This window comes from Etheostoma cragini, chromosome 13, assembly GCF_013103735.1.
Source record: "Etheostoma cragini isolate CJK2018 chromosome 13, CSU_Ecrag_1.0, whole genome shotgun sequence".
Classification (NCBI taxonomy): Eukaryota; Metazoa; Chordata; class Actinopteri; order Perciformes; family Percidae; genus Etheostoma; species Etheostoma cragini.
In genome coordinates this window covers 17,145,658-17,164,864 of record NC_048419.1, presented here as the reverse complement: position 1 = coordinate 17,164,864, position 19,207 = coordinate 17,145,658, and the positions used below count along the sequence as shown (strand labels likewise).

Below are 19,207 nucleotides of genomic sequence, written 5' to 3'. Positions count from 1 at the left end.
TATATATATATATATATATATATATATATATATACATATACATATATATACATATAGAGAGAGAGAGAGAGAGACAAGTTTACCTCTCCTGTCTGCCTGTCATGGTCCATGCATGGCTGACCATCCTTGGGGGAGTAGATGGTATACCTGCAGAGAAGAAATATATTACTGAAAGAACATGCAATGCCAAACGTAAATTAAACTGTCTGAAACTAAAGGCCAAACTTTAATATCAGTTGTCTACTAATATCTTAATTTTAAATATTCCTTTGCTTTTACCCCATGGAAAAAAAATGACATTGGTACAGGACATTGTTTCATGCGAGACAATTTGACTGATCCAGAGCCAGTAGCAAAGAAAAAGTCTAAGACATTATTATATAACATAATGTGGTGCAAACAGTGCACTAATTGTAGTGCACTGAGATCTCCACTAGGCAGCAGTGTTACTGGCTGTATAATGGTATGTGACTCCTATGTGATGCCTATGAATAAAAATCACAAGTCAGTGTTGTTAGTTTCTTCCTCTTTCACCACAAATTAGCGCATATATGCGGGTTTTTGAACAGTAAAACAAGTGCTAGCTTCTCCTGCTCCAGCTTACAGTTCTCAACACTGCAAACTTTTCTGTATGAATCTGGAGGTACAATACTCAGCGGAGTGTTTAACTTTATGTGTTTAGTAATTACTCGGCAACGAGAAGACATTAATGCCGAGCGCCTGATCACTTGTTTGTATTAAATATCGACCCATAATGATTGGCGGTTGATAATTCGGGGCATCATTAAATTGCTACAGTTAGTTATGTAGAAACATTTAAACTATCTGACCTTTTGCCAAACTTGACCTTTTTTCTCTCCTTCAGTGTGATGAACTGCCACCTGACAAAGGAGTCATAAAAAGGGTTCACATCGGTGGTGATAAAAGAACGCCTCCAGTCCACCTGTGAAGTGATAACAGGACACCAAGATTTAGGCACAATTGACTAAAATTAATAACCTGATTTAATTATCCTCAGGGCAAAAAATACTCAAAAGGTGATTCTAGTGTGGGTACCTCTTAACACATGTTCAGATTATTTAGCCCCGTGACATTGCAAAAAAGGATCAATAGTAAATTGTACTTCATTCTTGAAAAGAAAAAAAATCATTTAAAAAAAATCAAAACGATTTAAATACTTTTCATAGCTTAATGGGCTATAAGTGCATAAAAATACAAAGACAGTTGCTTGGAAGAGTTAAAACTAGTCACCTTGACTCCCATCAGTTTGAGATCTTTGACAGCCAGAGGAGGGAAGTACTCCAGCCAGTGTTCAGCATTGGCAAACTTGGAAATCTCCTGGTCATTCAGGCCCAAAGACCTCATAATGTCCCACTGAAAAGTGGCAGATCCGGATTTGGCCATGGCTTTACTCTAACAGAAGAATAAAAAAAATGGAAATAAGTAAACTGACAGACTCACCCTTTGGGAAGGCTAAACAAAAAGAAAACTTAGGATAACGAGTCATAGTTGTTACTGAAAAAAACATTTACTAAATTCTGTTTTTATATCCCTATGGAAAAATGCCATCAATCTAGTCCCACAGATCCTGACCTTCTTGCCCTTTGCTTTGTCCTTGATGATAATTTCGTCAGATGTTTTTGGCAGCTCTTTCTCCTCTTCCTCCCCATCTGGAAACTGTGGAGGGTTTCCATACAGCTCCATCTCTCTCTTCAGCTTGTCTGAACAGGCCTGGTAGATACAATAAGGATATATGAATACCAGAAAAAGGACAAGGCAGTGTGTGTGAGGGGGTTTTAGACAGGGATGAATTACGATTGAGTAGAATATCAGTAAAAATGCAGTAGCAGTTACATTTTTTTTTTTGTTTCCTTTAATTGTGCAGAGAAGTTAAGAAAATACTTGAGTATTGTGTTCGTTGAATGAAATGATTATACAATGCAATGCTTATAATTATCATACTTAAAATTACCTCAAACTCTGTATGTCATTGCAACTACACAAAGATGGACTGAAAACCAACAAGAACACTAACTTTGATTGGCATCCCTGTGCAGTGCAACCCAAATGGGAAGAGGCATTTCTTCCCTTTCAGAGTCTGGTAACCAACAGCAAACTACAAAAAAAAAGGTTGAAGTGAGTCAGAGACCAATGATCATACATTGAATATTTGCAGACTGAAAAATATTCTCAATGTTCATCTCAGTCTAATTTGTAAGCAAACTTACCTCACACTTTGACAAGCTGAAGGTGTGACCGAGGTGCAATCGGCCATTCATGTAAGGGTAGGGGAAGGTCACAAAGAACTTGTTTTTGCTGGAAGGGGAAAAACAGTCGCTCAAAATATGTATTTGAAACCAAAAAGGATTTTGTTTGTGGTATCTTTTACGAGCAAAACGCCGTAAACTGGGAAATAACACAGGGCAACCATTAGTTTCAATGGCTCATCCTTGGTATGTTAACTGTAGCACACGACTTAAACTCAGAGCTTCACCCACACTTGCATGGCAAGTTTTTTCTTTATTTTCCTTGTGGAACCAAAAGACATTACATACATAGTTGCATCAGAAAGAGATCAGTTGATGGAAGTACACCTGCAAAACAGCTCTGACATTCCTACAGAAATCTATGTGAATATGTATAGATGGTCTTACAACTGCATGTTGAGCTGTAGAACACATGGTCTTTCCTCATGATAGCAAATACTTACTTTGTGCTTTCCCCAACTGTTGTTGGTGCATCTTGCTCAAACGCCTTTTCCTTCTCCCATTTCTCCTGGATCTCTATCTCAATCTTTCTCAAAAAGTCCAACTTTGCTGTTCCCTTCCGCTCCTGGAATACAATGACGAGCAAGATATTAGTTAAATAGAGAAAACTCTGCAATAGCTGCAAGGGAACTGAATAGAGAATATTTCACAAGAAAAAAAAAAACACACTTTAAGGATACGGTTAACTTCAGAGCGCCAAGAATATAATTGATACGAATAGAAAATAATAGAAAAAACAGTTAAACACGTCTTTAAACAGCTCTAATCTCTGGTTCAGCTAAATCAGATCTTTTTCAATTTCTGCAGTTAGCTCGACAACTAGCTTATGCTAGCTTTCTTAGCTAATAGCTACAGTAAGTTAATAAGCCATAACGTACTGCCTATAAACCAGCATTAACCCTTATAAACTGTAAATAAATAGAGCATTAAACCTACCGTCATTTCTAACACAATTGACGAGCAAGTAGCAATAAGTATTCTATTGTTTAAACAGAAGAAACAGTAGAAATAGTTTCCAGTTGGACATGAGAAACCCACGCCACCGGTGCCTGGCTGATGACACCTACAATCAGCTTCTCGAATGGTTTTCTGGGAAATGCAGTCCGAAGAACTTTTCAGGAGTATTTTGTTAGATAACTAATGTTAGTGAACTAATACTTTTATTCATGTAGTATTATTTGGGTAATCGTACATATTTTAATACACAACCGTAGAGCCGTTGACATTAATTTAAAGAATTGCTCTTGGATAATGACACGATTTATGACGTCCGTCGTCCGGCCTGCGTTACGACAACTCAACTTGTATTGCCGTAAACAGTGTTGCCCGACCTGCCAGTGAAAAGAGACAGAAGGCCTTAAAGCTTATTAAATTGATAGACGATGAAAGCAGGGTTATCGGAACGCACTTTCAATTTATAGACAGTATTGTAGTCATTCTCACGATGATCATAGAGAATGTTGAAGCTTTGAAGTCATGGCTGGCAAAACTCCTGGAGCCAATGTGAGTGTTGAATTGAAATGACATTAAGCTTGCATGCTACGTAACGTTAGCTACGTTAGCCAGCTAGCCAGTGGGTTAGCCAGGCATCAATGGAGGGCTAGAATCTGATGGCAAATTCTTGCACGAGTTAGCAAACCACCGTTGCCGCTAGCTGGCTTTTCATAGTAAGGAGAGACTGCAAGACTTGTCATTAAACCTAAAGCTAGAGAAACAAAACTTGTGCACTTTGCTCTTTTATTTTTGTGTAACATTACCGTTGGTTAGCAAAGCTAGCTCACAATATTGTGACTTTATCATATGTCTGTAGTAAGCTATCAGTCTGCAACAGAAAATGTAGGTGATACCACTTGAGTTATACGTGTTGGATATGTTGAAGTTTATCCAGCTTTGCGTTACTGAGTTATAGATACATTTGTATAAATAAATAAGAATTGAGTTACCATAGTTACACACACACACACACTCACTTTCGACCTCTCTTTCTGCCCCTCAGTTAGATGCAAAACCATTGAATTGCACCGTAATTGCAAGTGGAAACATGTTTTCGCACATAAATAAATTGTTTCTACATATTTAACAAAGATTAAAGAGGAGTTGATGCACAGAGTAGATGGTGTTCTGCACACTGGGGCTTTGTGTGCTTGTAATGTTGATGTAATAACCCCACCACTTGCTGGCTGACAGGACACTTGAGCATGCAAAGGTTTTATACAATATAACACATGGTGGGAATTATGTCTTTTATTTGGTTTAAGTTTATTTAAAAAAAAAAAAAAACCGTCTGGCTGCATGGACATCACTGGAGGACACATCTCACTGACATATAGTTAATTGCACTGGGATTTCAGTTTTTTTCCTTGCTTTTGACTCACATGTTTTAGTCGTTAAGGAGATGACAAAAACATAATTGCTTTTTCCTATTGTATTGTTAAAGAAAGAGTAGCTGATATTGAGAATGTATATTTGAACCTACAGATGTGATGCTGACCCCTCAGCATTAGCCAACTATGTGGTGGCTCTTGTAAAGAAGGACAAACCGGAGAAAGAGCTGAAAGCACTTTGTGCTGATCAGCTTGATGTCTTCCTACAAAAAGGTATGAATGCCACACAAAGCTTCTCTGCCAGTGTAAGTGATTGCAACATGCAATTTGGATATTGACCCTAGATCTTGCTAGTAAGAACTTTTTTGCAGGGTTTCCTCAAGCAGAGACTTCCATAACTAAGCTAAAACTTTAAAAGCTTTAAGTGTATTTACACACTTATAGATGCAATCAGCAATGCATTACCAATATGGTCACCAGGTGGCCATCATTTAAAAGGAATTTTCCCACTCTGTCTCCAGCGTGTATTACATTAATCTTGCATTTATCTGGAGTTGATTTGTGCTTTATTTCCTTGTAATGGATACAATTATTTCACTTTATTAAATGGTTTCACTTTATTTTTAATTGCATAGTACCATCACTGAATATGATTGGGTTGGCGATGAAAACAAGTCTTAGCAGAATTCAGGGTTTAAAGCTAGAGTTCAGTTCTGTGCCCTCCCAACAACATCTTAGTTTTTGCTTCAAAGCAGCTGCTGATTGAAGTTAAAATTCCATGGTACTACCCCTTCCCATGCAAAAGTACTGTACAGCGCAATACAATAAATGAAGATGCAAAGTTTAATGAAGATGCAAAGTTTAAAGAAGATGCAAAGTTTAAAGAAGATGCAAAGTTTAAAGCATGTCAGAACTGAACTATTGTAGCTCGTGGTCATACCCAAAGATGAAATAATCATTTAAATTATTTCTTTGTATTTAATTTATTTTAATTTAAGCAGCAGTTTATTGTCTTTTCTCTTTCTTTGTTAATTATTTGGTTTTTGGATGGTGGCTTTGTACATATTTAGTGCATCCAGGAGCAGAGAAATATTTAGTGTGATTCTTGATGAATGTCAGTACATTTCATGCCTGATGGCCAATTTAAAGGGAGAATGCAAAACGACACATAATTAAGATAAAAGATTAAATCTATTCACATGATTGGTTTTGTCTTTGCAGAGACAACAGGATTTGTGGATAAACTCTTTGAATGTCTGACAACTAAGAACTACCTTGGAAATCCTGCTGCCAAGGAAGTCCCCAAAGAAGAGGTCAAACCGCCTGCAGTCAAATCTGATGTTGTGGAGGTAAAAACAAATAGTGACACATTTATTGGCTACAATACGTCTCTGAAAATAGATAGCTTTACATTGAAAAAGCTGTATCGTCACATATGGGGCTTTGGATCAAATCATTTAATAAATATGTAATTGTGTATTACAGGACACTGCATATCAATGTTTTTTTTAAACATAAATTAGAGAAGAGTCAAGTAACAGTTTTTTCCCCTCAAGGCTGAAAATCCAGACGAGGAAAGAGAAAACAGGCGGAGGAGAAGTCCTCTGAGGAACTTCAATGAGTCAAGGTATGGCTTTGAGTTTGGGGATATATTTCTGCTCAGCTTAATGACGAAGCATATATGCAGATTGTATTCTGACATGTGAGACATATAGCACCTTCATTCAAGTCCCAGTCAGGCTGAATGTCCAATTAATAGGGTCTTGATTACTTACTGCTGGTAAAACCCCATAATGTTGCAGAGATCTTAACATGTGGATATATTCAGTAATTGCATGGTTAGTTTCCCACGAGTCCTGTGTTTAGCTTGATGAAGGCCCTGGTGTCTAGTAGCCTGTCCCTTGTCTACCTTGTCAATACCAGATTGGACAATACAAGAACTGTTATACTAACTTTCAAAACAACAGTTGGAGTTTAATGTGCTTTGGCGCTTGGAGTACATTCTCCAGCATTAAATCGGATGCTTTCTCTTTATGACAGAAATTATCTCATTTGTTTGTAATTTATTCATTCTGATTTATTTTCCCTGTGTTTTCACTGTACGTTAATGAGACTAAACACATCACTAGAATGTAAACACTAACAGGAAAGGAAAGGGATTATTCCCCAAGACATGCTGTAATAGTTTTAATCAAAAATGCATAAAGAAAGCTGTTAAGGTTTCATAAACAGCATCAGCAAATTAAAACACTGCTTTGGAGCAGATCAGATAGAATGGAGGATGTACTTAGATTAGGATTATACTTAGATTACTAACATATACTTGTAAAACAAGGGAAGTAAAAGCCTCTTTCTATTAACAACTCAAAGCCTGTTTCTTTCTCCAGTGCTGTTGAGAAAAGGCCACTTACACTAATTTAGAGTATTTTGATATGATCAATATGACCTTCTATTTACCCAAGCTGATTTAAGATTCAATCCTGCTACAGGCCTCTTAAATGTCTGTTGGACTCTTTAAAACAGACATAAAGCTAGTTATTGGAATATATTTCCTTTAACTCATCAAACACTGCCAATTTTGCAATTCCAATTTAAGAAAAGAGACACAAATCTCTTACAGTATTGTCATAAAACATTTGTTTTGATACACAAGACAAAGGTTTGTTTGAAATGAGCACACCCAAGAGAAGCCGTTCACCTCCTTTTATACCTTGGAGTGGTTCTATCTCTTGGTCGGCACTCCCTGGGGTCTTGCTTAAACCATGTATGACTTTACAGGAGATGAAGCTGCTTCCCTTGGTGGCTGTCTAGTATGGTCTAGTCTCCATTTACAGTTACTGCTGGCAACTTGTTACATGCTTAACACAAACACACTTTCCCAAAAACCGTTTGTCATATTTGTAGCACCCTGGGGAGCAATCAGGCAAATGTTCACTCTGGCTAGGTTACATGGTACAGATTCAGAATGATCAACAAAGTATGAATAATACATAATTATTACACATGCTATACAGATGTTTTGGACATCTGTAATAAGGAGTGTATGTAATTGACATATTCAAACAGGATTATGTGTATAATTGTATAATTTCCCTTACAGGATAGTTATTGAAATATATTCCCTCTACCTCATAAACCACACAGGAGTCGTGATGACAGAAGGCGAGACGAGCGCAAGCGGCGTGACTTTGATCGGCATGGGAAAAGCGCCAATGACTCGCACCGAGAGCGGGAGCGTCGCAGGGGCAGCCCCCGCGGGAGGAGCTACAGCCGAAGTCGCAGCCGGAGCAGGAGTGGCAGCCGAGGAAAAAGCAGGGACAGGGAGCACAGAGGAGGCCGAGGTGAGAAAGCTCCCCACAGCCAATAACAACAGCACAGGGGACCAGACCCGAGAGTGTAGAAGTTGCTGAAGCTCCTGTCAGCACTGTCAAACTGGGCGTTAGTGATGCAGAGTGCACAATTGGCTTTTGAGAGTAGACTGAACAGAGTTCTGCATGCAGCGGTTTGTATTATCTTCTGTTGGATTGTTGGTCAGTGTTGCTGTGAGTTATCGATAAGGAACAATGTGGACAGCTTTGCAGTCACATCAGTGGGGATTTAACAACACTGCCTGGAATTGGCCTTATCAGCCGCAAGGTTACGGTAATCTACACCTCTAAGTGTTTGACATGAAGAAAGAAGTATCCGGTTTTTTAAAAGCTTAATATTGACAGGGTATAAATTTCTGCTATGGTCCACTACTCTACTGTGATACCTATTTGTGTTTTGTTAAAATACCTCTTTTTCTGCTTGTCTTCAACAGACTTCAAGTCTAAGTTTGAGTTGGAAAGGAAGGATACAGACTGCTACAACTCTTCCAACACATCCGGCTCCCAGCAGCAGCACCCGTCACCTCTCCTGCCCACACCGCCGCACCCCTTTTCTTCCTCGCCGTCCGCTGGAGTCTCAGGACCTGGAGGTGTTCCCGTAGTAACACCGGCTCACCTGCCCGATAGCACTACAGACAGCTGGTCTGGTTACTATGGCACCCAGAGGCAAGATGTTGTCTGCAAGCCTTTTAGCAACAAGACTGTTACGCTCAAACAGCGCTGCAGAGATTATGATGGTAGGAACAAAGTGAATCATGTTTTCCTCCTTGCCATTTATTTATGCTTTCTGACAATTCTTCTGTTTGTTTGTTTTTCTTTTTCAACAACATTCTTGCCTCCATCTCAGAGCATATTGATGTTTTACTATTTTTTCAGAAAGTTACGTGTTCATTGTAAAGTTGTTGTCTAATTTTTAACATTATATTCCCATTCAGGGTTATTGGTTGCCTTATTTTGTCTCATCACTAATGACCACTGTTTAGCACTTGCTCTTTTCTCCCCAGTGAAATGTAGGAAAGCAAGCAGGCTCACCAGAGACACGAGGGTTTAAAGTTAACCACTGTCCCTGAAGCACACTGCTATCTGTCACAGTGCTCAGACACAGCCAATAGGGACCCAGTTTCTTAATGAGACTGTGGGGTAAATACATGCACTGTATGTTTTAGCTGCTTTGATCCTGGACAGGCTTTGATCTTGTTTATTCTTCCTAATTGCTCTTTATATTTGTTCTTATTTTTCTTTCAGTAATATTTTTGTGAATGAATTTGACTTTCAGGGCCCCAACCCCCTTAGAAGGATTACAGTAGGCTACAAATAGATACTTTTAAGTATCTGAGGAAACAGTACAGAGATATTTAGGTCATGCTTAGAGAGTTTTTTTTACCATGTCCTAAATAGCTAAAATACCTCCACACTGTATGAAAAAAAAATTATATTTTGAAATCTGTTTCTGTCTCATGCAGAAAAGGGATTTTGTGTCCGCGGTGATCTTTGTCCATTCGACCACGGCAACGACCCGCTCATCGTTGATGATGTTAATCTACCGAACATGATTCCCTTCCCTCCCCCACCTGTTATGCCCCCCGCTGGCCTGCCCATGCCCCCGATCACTGAGCCACCCCCTCCCCTCAGGATGCCTGCAATGCCACCCTATGGCCAGCCACCACCACCGGGCGTCTTCCCCATGACTGGTAAGTAGTACCTCAACACTGCTGCATAAATGGAAATTTCTCGAAAATTCCAATTGATGTAAGCAGTAACATTTTTTCGTGGCTAGTACAATTGTGAAAGCGATTTTTACAAACCACTGCAGATAGACAATTTTTGCTCCATCTCTGGTAATGTGCTCCCTTATCAATTTCTTAAACTGGATATAAGTGACTACTCTTTTTCTTGCTTCAACCAACAATTAGGTAAACATTTTGATTATATGTTATATGTCATAACAGCTGGGAGTGTTGCACAGATCAGAAATCTCTTCTAAGAGTATAGTCCTTCATTTTAGGTGACACTGTATCCATTAACGTGTCTATAGCTAATTCAGAACGTCTGACAAACCCATAATTTCATTACCTTGGTTGTTTTTTGACCCTAGTTTTAGTTGTTAAAAATATGTATTGTGTTTCCAGCTTTGTTGTATACAGTATTTATCAGTATTATTTCTAGAGACTACATTATGCGTAGAAACACACTAAACAGATCCATCACACTCTGCCGCAGAGATGGTTTTATTTATCTTGTAGAAGAAAAGGCCATATTGTCCTGTCTAATTGTGACTTATTCCTACCTGGTTCATTAATTTATGTTCTTACTGTGACATTTCTCTTCGGATTTTGCTATGAATCTAATGCAAATTATACAGTGTAATTGTAACGTGAAAGCATTGCATTGAATAGTTATCACTTTCTGGAACCTTTGCTGTCCTATTGAAGCAACTTGTCTGGCATGAAATACGTTTTAGTAGCACAAATCAAAGACTCACTGTCATACTTGTGATATACCTGAGACATTAGCATGAGCTTGTGTCTCCCTCAGGACCCCCACTGATAGTAACCAGTGGGATTGATACCCCTAACCACCAAACGGCAATCACTTCCTCTCCTCCTATTGGACCGCCTGGTGTGGGGCTGCCGCCTACTCTTCCTCCTCCTCCACCTCCTCCTTCCTCGTCCTCATCTGTATCTCTTCGTCCCCAATATGTCCAGTCTGAATGTAAGCAGCGATGCTTTTCCTATTCAGATTGGGAAATTATGGTCTTTGTTTCTTGCCCTATTTTATGCTTTCCTGTGTTTGTTTAATTATAGTAGACATTAGGGGTGTAGCAGGTACACAAAAGTGTTGCAGGGGGAAAAAGTGCAAGTGTCAAAGACTGACTAAATCCTCTTGCTTGAAACTGATATTGATATTTGCACATTTTACATTTGTTAACGTTGGCAAACTATTTTCATTATAAAAATAAGGAACATTTAAAAAATGTCTGTTTTAATACTAAAAAAACCACATTGCCAAAAGGCAACAGGACACAATAGGCTATCAAACTAAAACACATCTCTTATGCTATGAAATTGAAAATACCAAAGTAAATTGAAAAATACAAAATAAAAGATGTGTCTTGGGAGGAGCTTTTCAATTAGTTCTACCTTTGCTATATGTAAAAATTCAAAGCATATTGACAATGCGCGTTGGCATGTTGGATGTGTTTACATTCACATACTCTACAATGCTGAAACACTGTCCTCATCTTATGTACCAGTTTCGGCGTTTCATTTGAACTTGCCTTAGCGTGACTGACTCGCACACCAATCTGCTTGTCCAATATTCAGCTCAGCATTTGTTGCTAACAACGACAACAAAAACAGTCTGGGCAGAACTCACGCTTGTGAACTTTGGTTCCAGAATACGGACTGTGCGCCCCGGACCGTGACGGTTTGGTACGATTACACAAACCTTTGCAGCCCTGGCAGTTAAGGTTGAACTATACGGACTCAGCAAGTGATCTTTAGGTTGATTTTAATGGACTTTTAAGTACCCTGTCTTTCTTTTTTCCTTTAAAAGTTATTTAATGCGTGACATTGTAGTGGATGCATTGTGTGATGCACATGTATTTCTTCAGACTGCAGTAATGGCTGTCGACCAGAGGGTAGCACTGTTTATTAACCTAAGACAAAGGAGCTATTAGCAATTACCATGAACTCTGCCACATCTTAGTGTGTTAAGTGTAATTCAGCTAATGGATAATTCCAGCTAAACAGAAAAGTGTATGCTTAGTTCAAATGCAGTGGGTCTATTTTGAGTTATTTACAAACCTCTTAATTCAACCCGGATAGCCGAAATCACGTCTGCCACGAAAGGTCCCGTTTTGTTATAAAATTTTGCCTTTGTATTACAGTAAACTGTGGCTCAGGATAAGAATTGTCATCTTATGGTGTTTCATCATGATTATCATCTTGGATACATTTATTCCTTTACAATTACTGTATTTTCATTTGTATATATTTTTCTCATTATTACATATTTATTTTAATTACTATTTAGGGCTGTATTGAACAGACTGTCAGAGGTTGCTTCTGTTACTCAGTTAGACACATTTAAACTCATCACTTCTTTACAAGACTGGTGTGTGTGCTAGATAGGTGACTGAATGCCAGTCAGTCCTAACTTATTAATGCCAGACTGCTTGATTTCATAGTGTGATTTTTGTTTATCTTGGTTTATTTTGTTTGAATTTTTCACATATTGGCACATGCTCTAAGACTTATTGTGTTTGTGTTTTTTGTGTGTTCATTTTTACACTTTAGATAACTATGATCCAGAGGGCTACAACCCAGAATCGCCAGGCCTGACTGCAGCAGGTCGTAACCCGTACCGTCAGTTCATTCCCCGGGTGCATACGCAGCGCTCCAACCTTATCGGCCTCACCTCCAATGAAGGACAAGGCTCCAGAGGTAGAAAATATTCGCCTTCTAAGTAGTCACACTCTTTCCTTAACTAATCCTGGGCAATGGGCACAGTTGGACCAATGGATGATGACAGACAGCTTTATGATGGATATAGCTAAATTCAAAAGCACTGAGTGTTAATTAGTAATAATTGCTTCTCTATGTTTTTGTCTGTGTGTGTGTGTGTGTGTTTCAGCTGCCAACATAGTGATCCAGACAGAGCCTGCGACTGCAGCCAGCACTCCTGGAAGTAACGTGTCTCGTTTCAACACAGAGCAGGACAGCAGGAAGAGAACCGTGGTACCCAGTACAGCTGAGGGACCAGCAGCTAAAAAATCCTGGCTGGAGAAGTAAATATTTTAAAGACACACACATTTTAAGGCTTTAAATTATGTTTCACAAATTTGAAATGGAGAAATGTCCTTTTGATTACATTGGCTTTATTTCATTGGCTTGATTTCACTGATTATCATTGTTTGTGATCTTGGCTAAAGTGTTAATTGACTTGTCTACGTTTCCCTTTATTTTTTTTAGAACAAATACTGAGGGGAACTTCAGGTATTAACATCAGTCTTCTTGTTTTAGGCCAAGCTTTAACAACCAACATAAGAACACTTTTCCCAAGAGGTATCACTATGTGAACACCAAGTTGGAGGTGCGCAAGATCCCACGTGAGCTCAACAACATCACCAAGCTCAATGAGCACTTCAGCAAATTTGGAACCATCGTCAATATCCAGGTAAAATGCATAAATTGCTGCTTTGCTTGGAGCAGACTTGCAAACGGCTACAGTTCTCATTGTTGAAGAGATCATTTTGACAAGTGTAGACAAGAAGTAGTAGACTGTAGTTTGCCAAAAAGTCTAGTGGAAATTATTTAAATTTTGCATTTTTTTAAGACACATGACAGACATACAGTGCAGTATTTAAATAAGTTGCAGGACAAAATGTAACAGGATGTCACAGTTATTATATGTGGCTCACACAAGCCTTTAGACTCAACTAAAAAAAAAAGATAAAAACAAAACTTAGCATGACTGTAATGTCATGAATATATTAAATGTTGACCAAAAACGAATGGCTCAATGTTTAGCATGAAGTTCATAAAGATCTACAGAATAATTAGTTTATTCTAATATACATGTGCACGCTAAACTCAATCCAGGTGGTGTTTGGCGGAGACCCAGAGGCGGCGTTAATTCAGTACACAAAGAATGAAGAGGCCAGACGGGCCATATCCAGCATAGAGGCGGTCCTCAATAACCGCTTCATCCGTGTGTACTGGCACCGTGAGCCTGGCACCAACAACACAGGGCCTCAACAGCCGGAACAGAGCTCAGGAAGCCAGTTGGCCGGGTCAGTGCCCAGCCAGGGGCTGCAGCACAGCAACATGCATAAGGTTAGAGCTGAAACCAGTAGAAGTCCTTCATCTTTTCGTGATGATCTTTTAAGCCCAATTCAGACCAAAGATTCAAGACAAGCTAGTTGAAACTTGCAACTACTTGCAACGCGCTGATCTGCAACATTCTGAAACCGGCCAGTTTACACCAATGTGACAAGACGGTGTATCATCGCCATAGCAACCACTCTTTGTTCTTCTGTTCTAACTTCAGACGTTTTTTTTTTTTCTATCACCTCTCTTAAGTCACTCTAGCTTTCTTGATTATACAGTATATCTTGCTCGTGGGCACTTGTGGGGCACAAAACTCTGCCATTTCAAACAGTTGACCATAGTGGCGGATCCAGAACGTGACAGATGGGTGGGCCTGGATTAAGTTGAGGTGGAATCTAGGATGTCCCCAAATCAAAGCAGTTGTCCCGAATCCAGGAAATATGAGGCTTTCTTGTATTTGTGAGAAACTTTCAATCTACCAGACACCAGTGGTGTAGTCTAATGTATTGTAGTGGGTTTACTGTACTGTATGGGCAAGGGTGTGGGGGTCTGGGTGTAAATGTAATTGAGTGTTTTCATATAGCACTTTTCTAGTCTTAACAACTACTCAAAGCGCTTTTACATAGTACAGGAACCATTCACCATTCACACATATTCTGTGGCTGAGGCTGCCACCTGCTCATCAGATACACGTTCACACATTGGCAAAATGCGATATGCCAAAAAACAGATGACAATTCAAAATATATCAAAACAATAATGCAAAGTATGTTGTTGAAAGTCATTACGCATTTTTAAGATAAGATATGGAAATCCTCGTGCTTTATAAGTGGTTATACTGCATATACCTGCATATCACATAGACTACACCACTGGCTAGGACAGTAAAACACAAGCTACTTACACTGTGTCCAGTTTTGAAATCGCCCTACTGTACACTGCAGATAACTGTAGTATGCAGTATCTACTGAATATTATTTGAATATTTACAAAAATAGAGCCCCAACAAGCTCACGTGGGGGCCTGTGTAGGACAGGCCGAATGGCAAGCCAGAGACCCGAGCAGGCACCTCTCGGCTGTCACGTCGGACCAAATTTTCAGTCAGCCAGGTCAGCCCACAGCTCTGCACCTGGTTGACTGTTTGTAACATAGAAATAAAATGGATTACGGATTATTTTGATTCTATAGTTTGTAACTGACTTGACAAGCTGACCTTGCTATTGGCTGTTAAAACAGGTGGTGTCCCTTGCGTTCTAAAACCCCCCATTGGCGACTTGACAATTTTGAGTCAAGCTGAGATGGGCCCGTTCAGCCTGCTGCAACTTTTCTTTGCAACTTTCTAAAGACGGGTTTGTCTCGCTGCGAATCTTTGTTCTGAACTGGGCTTTAGTTTTACCACTCCTTCACCAGATTGACCTTTTTATCCCTTTTCTTTGATTTGCAGGGTATCAAGCAGCACAGTCCAGCCGCGTACGTGTTGAACAAGAATGTACCCAAGCCTCACCTTCAAGCATTGCCTGGAGTCACAGTTACTACCAAGCCGGGCAGCCTGAACACTGACGCTGTCACTGTACGTTTTAGTCTATATACAGATGTCAGAGGATGCCAGACCTGGGTGAAATGGCAATTTTAAATAAATTCTTTGTTTCAACAAGCTTGAATACCACACTTACTATCAACCTGTGCAGTTGTACTTAAGCACAGCAGTGTTTGAGCTAAATCCTCATGTTAGCATGCTAACATGCTGATGTTTAAGCAGGTATAATGTTAAATATGTTAACTACCTTAGTTTAGTGTATGGGCATGCTCGCTATATTATTATTGGGACAGTCAGTCAGTGCGTCCAGTCAACAGTGTAGCTGGAATGTTCCCAACACACAAATATTAGGATTAACCAGCACAGCGGTGTGTGCAATTGCAAATCCAGTTCACCGATATGAAACTAGAGGCTTCAGAGACATGAAGACACTGTCCAGCTGGTCTGACACATCTTAATGGCATATAAGAAAAGGAGTAATGCAGGAGAATAAATAATAATTTGTTGGTACTTCTATTACAACTGTACATAAGCTTGTTGTGATGACCTAAATGTCTCTCTTTCTGTCTCTGTGTTTGGCACTTAGGTGGTGCCTGCACTGACAAACACGCAGAAGGGCCCCTATACTTCCACCGCCCTAAAGTCCTCCTCAAAGAGCTTTGGAAAAACGGGAAAAGCACTAGAAGCACAGGAAGTCCTCAAGAAGAAACAGGCATGTGGCTTAATTTTGTTACACATATTTTGATTGGACACAAGAATAGCAGAGCTGGGATTAACCATTTGTTTCCCTCAGGGGCCAACACTGAGAAATGAAATGTCCACCTACAGCAAATTTAATTTGTGTTGTCTTTTTTTTTATTAAGGAGGCATTAAAACTCCAGCAGGACATGAGAAAGCAGAAGCAAGAGATGTTAAAGACACAGATTGAGTGTCAGAAGGTAAGACTGACCTCAATATCCCTTCCCTTCTGTTTACCACACCACTCTTTCTTTTCCTGTCATTTACACCTTCTTCTCTCTCTCACTGCTCGTCCTTCTCCTCCAGGCCTTGATAAACCGCCTTGAGAAGAACCGAGGGATGAAACCTGAGGAACGAGCCAACATCATGAAGACCCTGAAGGAGCTGACAGAGAAGATCGCACAGCTGCAGAATGAAATGAACCCTGCCTCCCAGGTATCCAGCGCCAAACCCAACCACGGCCAGTCCAAGACCAAGATTGATGTAAGTTTGGGCCATTTTGGTCAGGAGCATGATGGAGTGTATCATCTCCTTTAGGCTGCATTCAGACTAGAGCAGGCAGTCCGGCAGAAACGCCAGTACTCCCATTCATTTTGAATGGGGATAGTACGTTAGGAGGGTGCCAAAAAGACAAATTCAACTTTTGGGGAAAAGCAGTCCAACCAGTGGCCACTCATGTAACCAGCGTCCGACTTGTCAGTCCATTATTAAGTAGAGTACCATACAGTAAACAGTACTCTGTTGTGGCCACAAATAAAGTTTTTAAATAACTTTGAGGGTAACAAACTAAACACAAGAACTTTGCTGCCCAGGGGTTTGTGTAACCGCTGACTTCCTTCAACAAGCTCCAGCACAAAGCACACACATCATGTCTCTTTTTGTTTTCTCTTTGAGAAATTAAGCTGCCTTCAAGTGAGGATGGAAATGTCGAGATAATGAAAACGATCTGACGGAAAACAATTGTGAAATAGAAATATACATATGAAAAAAACTCGACAGTGTGTCACACATATATGGTGACAGTCCCACAACTGCCCCACATCCCTGCTGTGAATCGCTGGATTCGCCGGATGGACTCTGAGAGTGTGGCCTTACACAGAGATGGCCACGTTGAGTTGTGTCCATCCACTGTAGATCGAATTTGAAACTGACTAAATAGAAAAAAAGAAATAAAAAAACTGAAGTATTTTCTCATTTTACATGATATGTGACCACCAGGCCCAGAAGGAATTGCTGGATGCTGAGCTGGACTTTCACAAGAAGCTGACCTCTGGAGAGGATACAACAGACCTCAAGAGAAAACTGGGACAGTTGCAGGTGGAGGTAATACACACATGTACGCACGCATACACACACGCCCACACACACACGCACAAGGTACATAACCACAGGCCACAATCTGAAAAGATAGCTAGCAATGCACAAAGAGACAGAGGCCGCATCTTGCATCAGCAGAATTTTTCTTGATAATTTGGGGATGTGATACCAAGAAATATCTTAGAGGAAGTCCGCCAATAATATGGTATTTACGTATATCACTCAACACTGCCTGATTATGTAAAGATACAGGTAGAAAAATATGCATATCCAAATCACTTTTTCCCAGTGCTGGATTTAAAGCACAAGTAGTATTTCATCATCAAAATGAATAAAGCAACATTTTGATCCTGAGAGAGGAATCAATGATACAAACAAAATCCTCAGTTTTATCCTATAAAAAGTCATTGAAACTAATGTAATATTAGACTAAAAGATTCAATTCTAGTGAAAGCACTTCTTCTTTAGACTTTAATGTATTATATAAATACTAATGTAGTATATAAAATGTACAGGTCATTGTATGACCGTATGTGGAGTTGATTGGGGTTCAGTACTAAGAATTGTGAAATTTGAAGGGAGTTTGTACACTGTGTAGGTGATCTGTCATAAATGCAATGGGACTAAATAGTCCTCTGCATTATATAACACATAAACTATATGTTATGATGTTGACCTTATGTATAGTTAGTCAGTGTGTAACACTGAGCCCTCTGAAAAATGAATGGATGTAGTATTGTGTACAATGGCTGAGATACAATCAATGTCTAAGAGATTGGTTTAAAATGTAATAACTAAAGCAATATTTAAACAATACCAAAAGTCAGATGTCGCACAGTGTACGAATTTACCATTTTGGCAGCAAAAAAATGTAAGATGACATGCAAATAAAGTGTCTTTTAAAAAAACATCATGCTCTTGGGCGTATCTCTATTAGGCAGGTTTCCATACATGATTGCTAAGTAAGTTACGGAGCTGATATGGAATGAAAAAGGGCACAGAATGTTAAGAAGGAAGCAAGACAATATGCTATTGTGTATATGTCATGTTTTTTTTAAGCTTTTCATCATTAAAAGAAATAGTTTAGTTTAGTTTTTTTTTTATCCATGAAAAAAAAAGATTGAAGCTGCATCCACGGCTACCACTCAGCTCCAACTTTGCCCACATCTCTTTTGTCATCTAAACTAGCAGCACATACAGACACACACTTGGTCGGTTGTGTCACAAGATCAACCTAATAAGAACATAGCTGTTGTTAGCAACACCCTGCCTAGCATGTTTTTCCCCTTCTATCCTTGTGCATCCTAAATTAGTTTGTTATGAAAAATGCATATTCATCCAAACCAACCCTCCTTCTGCACATTAAAGTGCAGCCACTCAAGCAATCCCAGAGGAACAGCCGCTAACGAAGCCAAATTAGACACAGGTCCAACACTGACGGAGTGCCATCTCATTAATGTTTGAGACGCTGGTCCTTGTAAGAAAATCGCGGGATGACAATTAGAGGGAGAAGTGAGCGAGTGACAAATGGACAGGAGAGTGGTTGTGAGGTCATGGAGTGGTTAGGAAGCCAGGAGATGTGACGACTAATGGTAACGGGTGGAGAGAGACCAGAGACCAGATTCAAGTGTAAAGAATGTTAAGAGATGTTTAAATTTGTAGACCCATGATAAATTTAAAACACTATAGTTTCTTTTTGTTTTCACATTGAAAAGCACAACCGCCCAGCAATAAGACGCACAATCTGGTTTTCCACATCTGTACGTAATGATTATTTTAAAGGCTCTGACACACCAACCCGACAGCCGGCCGTCGGCAGAAAAGG

At 39.6% G+C, this 19,207-nt stretch overlaps 2 protein-coding genes across 4 annotated transcripts in view; one reads left to right on the top strand and one right to left on the bottom strand.

Moving 5' to 3' along the window:
• LOC117956060 (leucine--tRNA ligase, cytoplasmic-like) overlaps positions 1–3,457 on the bottom strand; it is a 21,569-nt gene extending 18,112 nt beyond the window's left edge. Inside the window, exons 1-8 of the mRNA XM_034890904.1 lie at positions 3,204–3,457; positions 2,711–2,832; positions 2,229–2,316; positions 2,036–2,116; positions 1,594–1,731; positions 1,252–1,413; positions 831–943; positions 84–147 (exon numbers count right to left, since the gene is read on the bottom strand). Of these exons, the coding sequence (XP_034746795.1) occupies positions 84–147; positions 831–943; positions 1,252–1,413; positions 1,594–1,731; positions 2,036–2,116; positions 2,229–2,316; positions 2,711–2,832; positions 3,204–3,209 (774 nt within the window). The 5' untranslated portion in view covers positions 3,210–3,457. The remainder of the gene's footprint in view (positions 1–83; positions 148–830; positions 944–1,251; positions 1,414–1,593; positions 1,732–2,035; positions 2,117–2,228; positions 2,317–2,710; positions 2,833–3,203) is intronic.
• A 72-nt stretch (positions 3,458–3,529) lies between these two features.
• The window catches only part of rbm27 (RNA binding motif protein 27), a 19,843-nt gene continuing 4,165 nt past the window's right edge, over positions 3,530–19,207 (top strand). Inside the window, exons 1-17 of one of the 3 annotated variants that reach the window (XM_034890906.1) lie at positions 3,530–3,770; positions 4,746–4,864; positions 5,813–5,940; positions 6,148–6,218; positions 7,736–7,932; positions 8,394–8,696; positions 9,423–9,650; positions 10,495–10,671; positions 12,258–12,404; positions 12,595–12,748; positions 12,984–13,137; positions 13,563–13,796; positions 15,235–15,360; positions 15,914–16,039; positions 16,191–16,265; positions 16,372–16,500; positions 17,284–17,388. In XM_034890906.1, the coding sequence (XP_034746797.1) occupies positions 3,712–3,770; positions 4,746–4,864; positions 5,813–5,940; positions 6,148–6,218; positions 7,736–7,932; positions 8,394–8,696; positions 9,423–9,650; positions 10,495–10,671; positions 12,258–12,404; positions 12,595–12,748; positions 12,984–13,137; positions 13,563–13,796; positions 15,235–15,360; positions 15,914–16,039; positions 16,191–16,265; positions 16,372–16,500; positions 17,284–17,388 (2,532 nt within the window). In that variant the 5' untranslated portion in view covers positions 3,530–3,711. Of the gene's footprint in view, positions 3,771–4,745; positions 4,865–5,812; positions 5,941–6,147; positions 6,219–7,735; positions 7,933–8,393; positions 8,697–9,422; positions 9,651–10,494; positions 10,672–12,257; positions 12,405–12,594; positions 12,749–12,983; positions 13,138–13,562; positions 13,797–15,234; positions 15,361–15,913; positions 16,040–16,190; positions 16,266–16,371; positions 16,549–17,283; positions 17,389–19,207 lie in introns of all 3 variants that reach the window. The other 2 variants (XM_034890905.1, XM_034890907.1) reach the window with 2 other exon arrangements.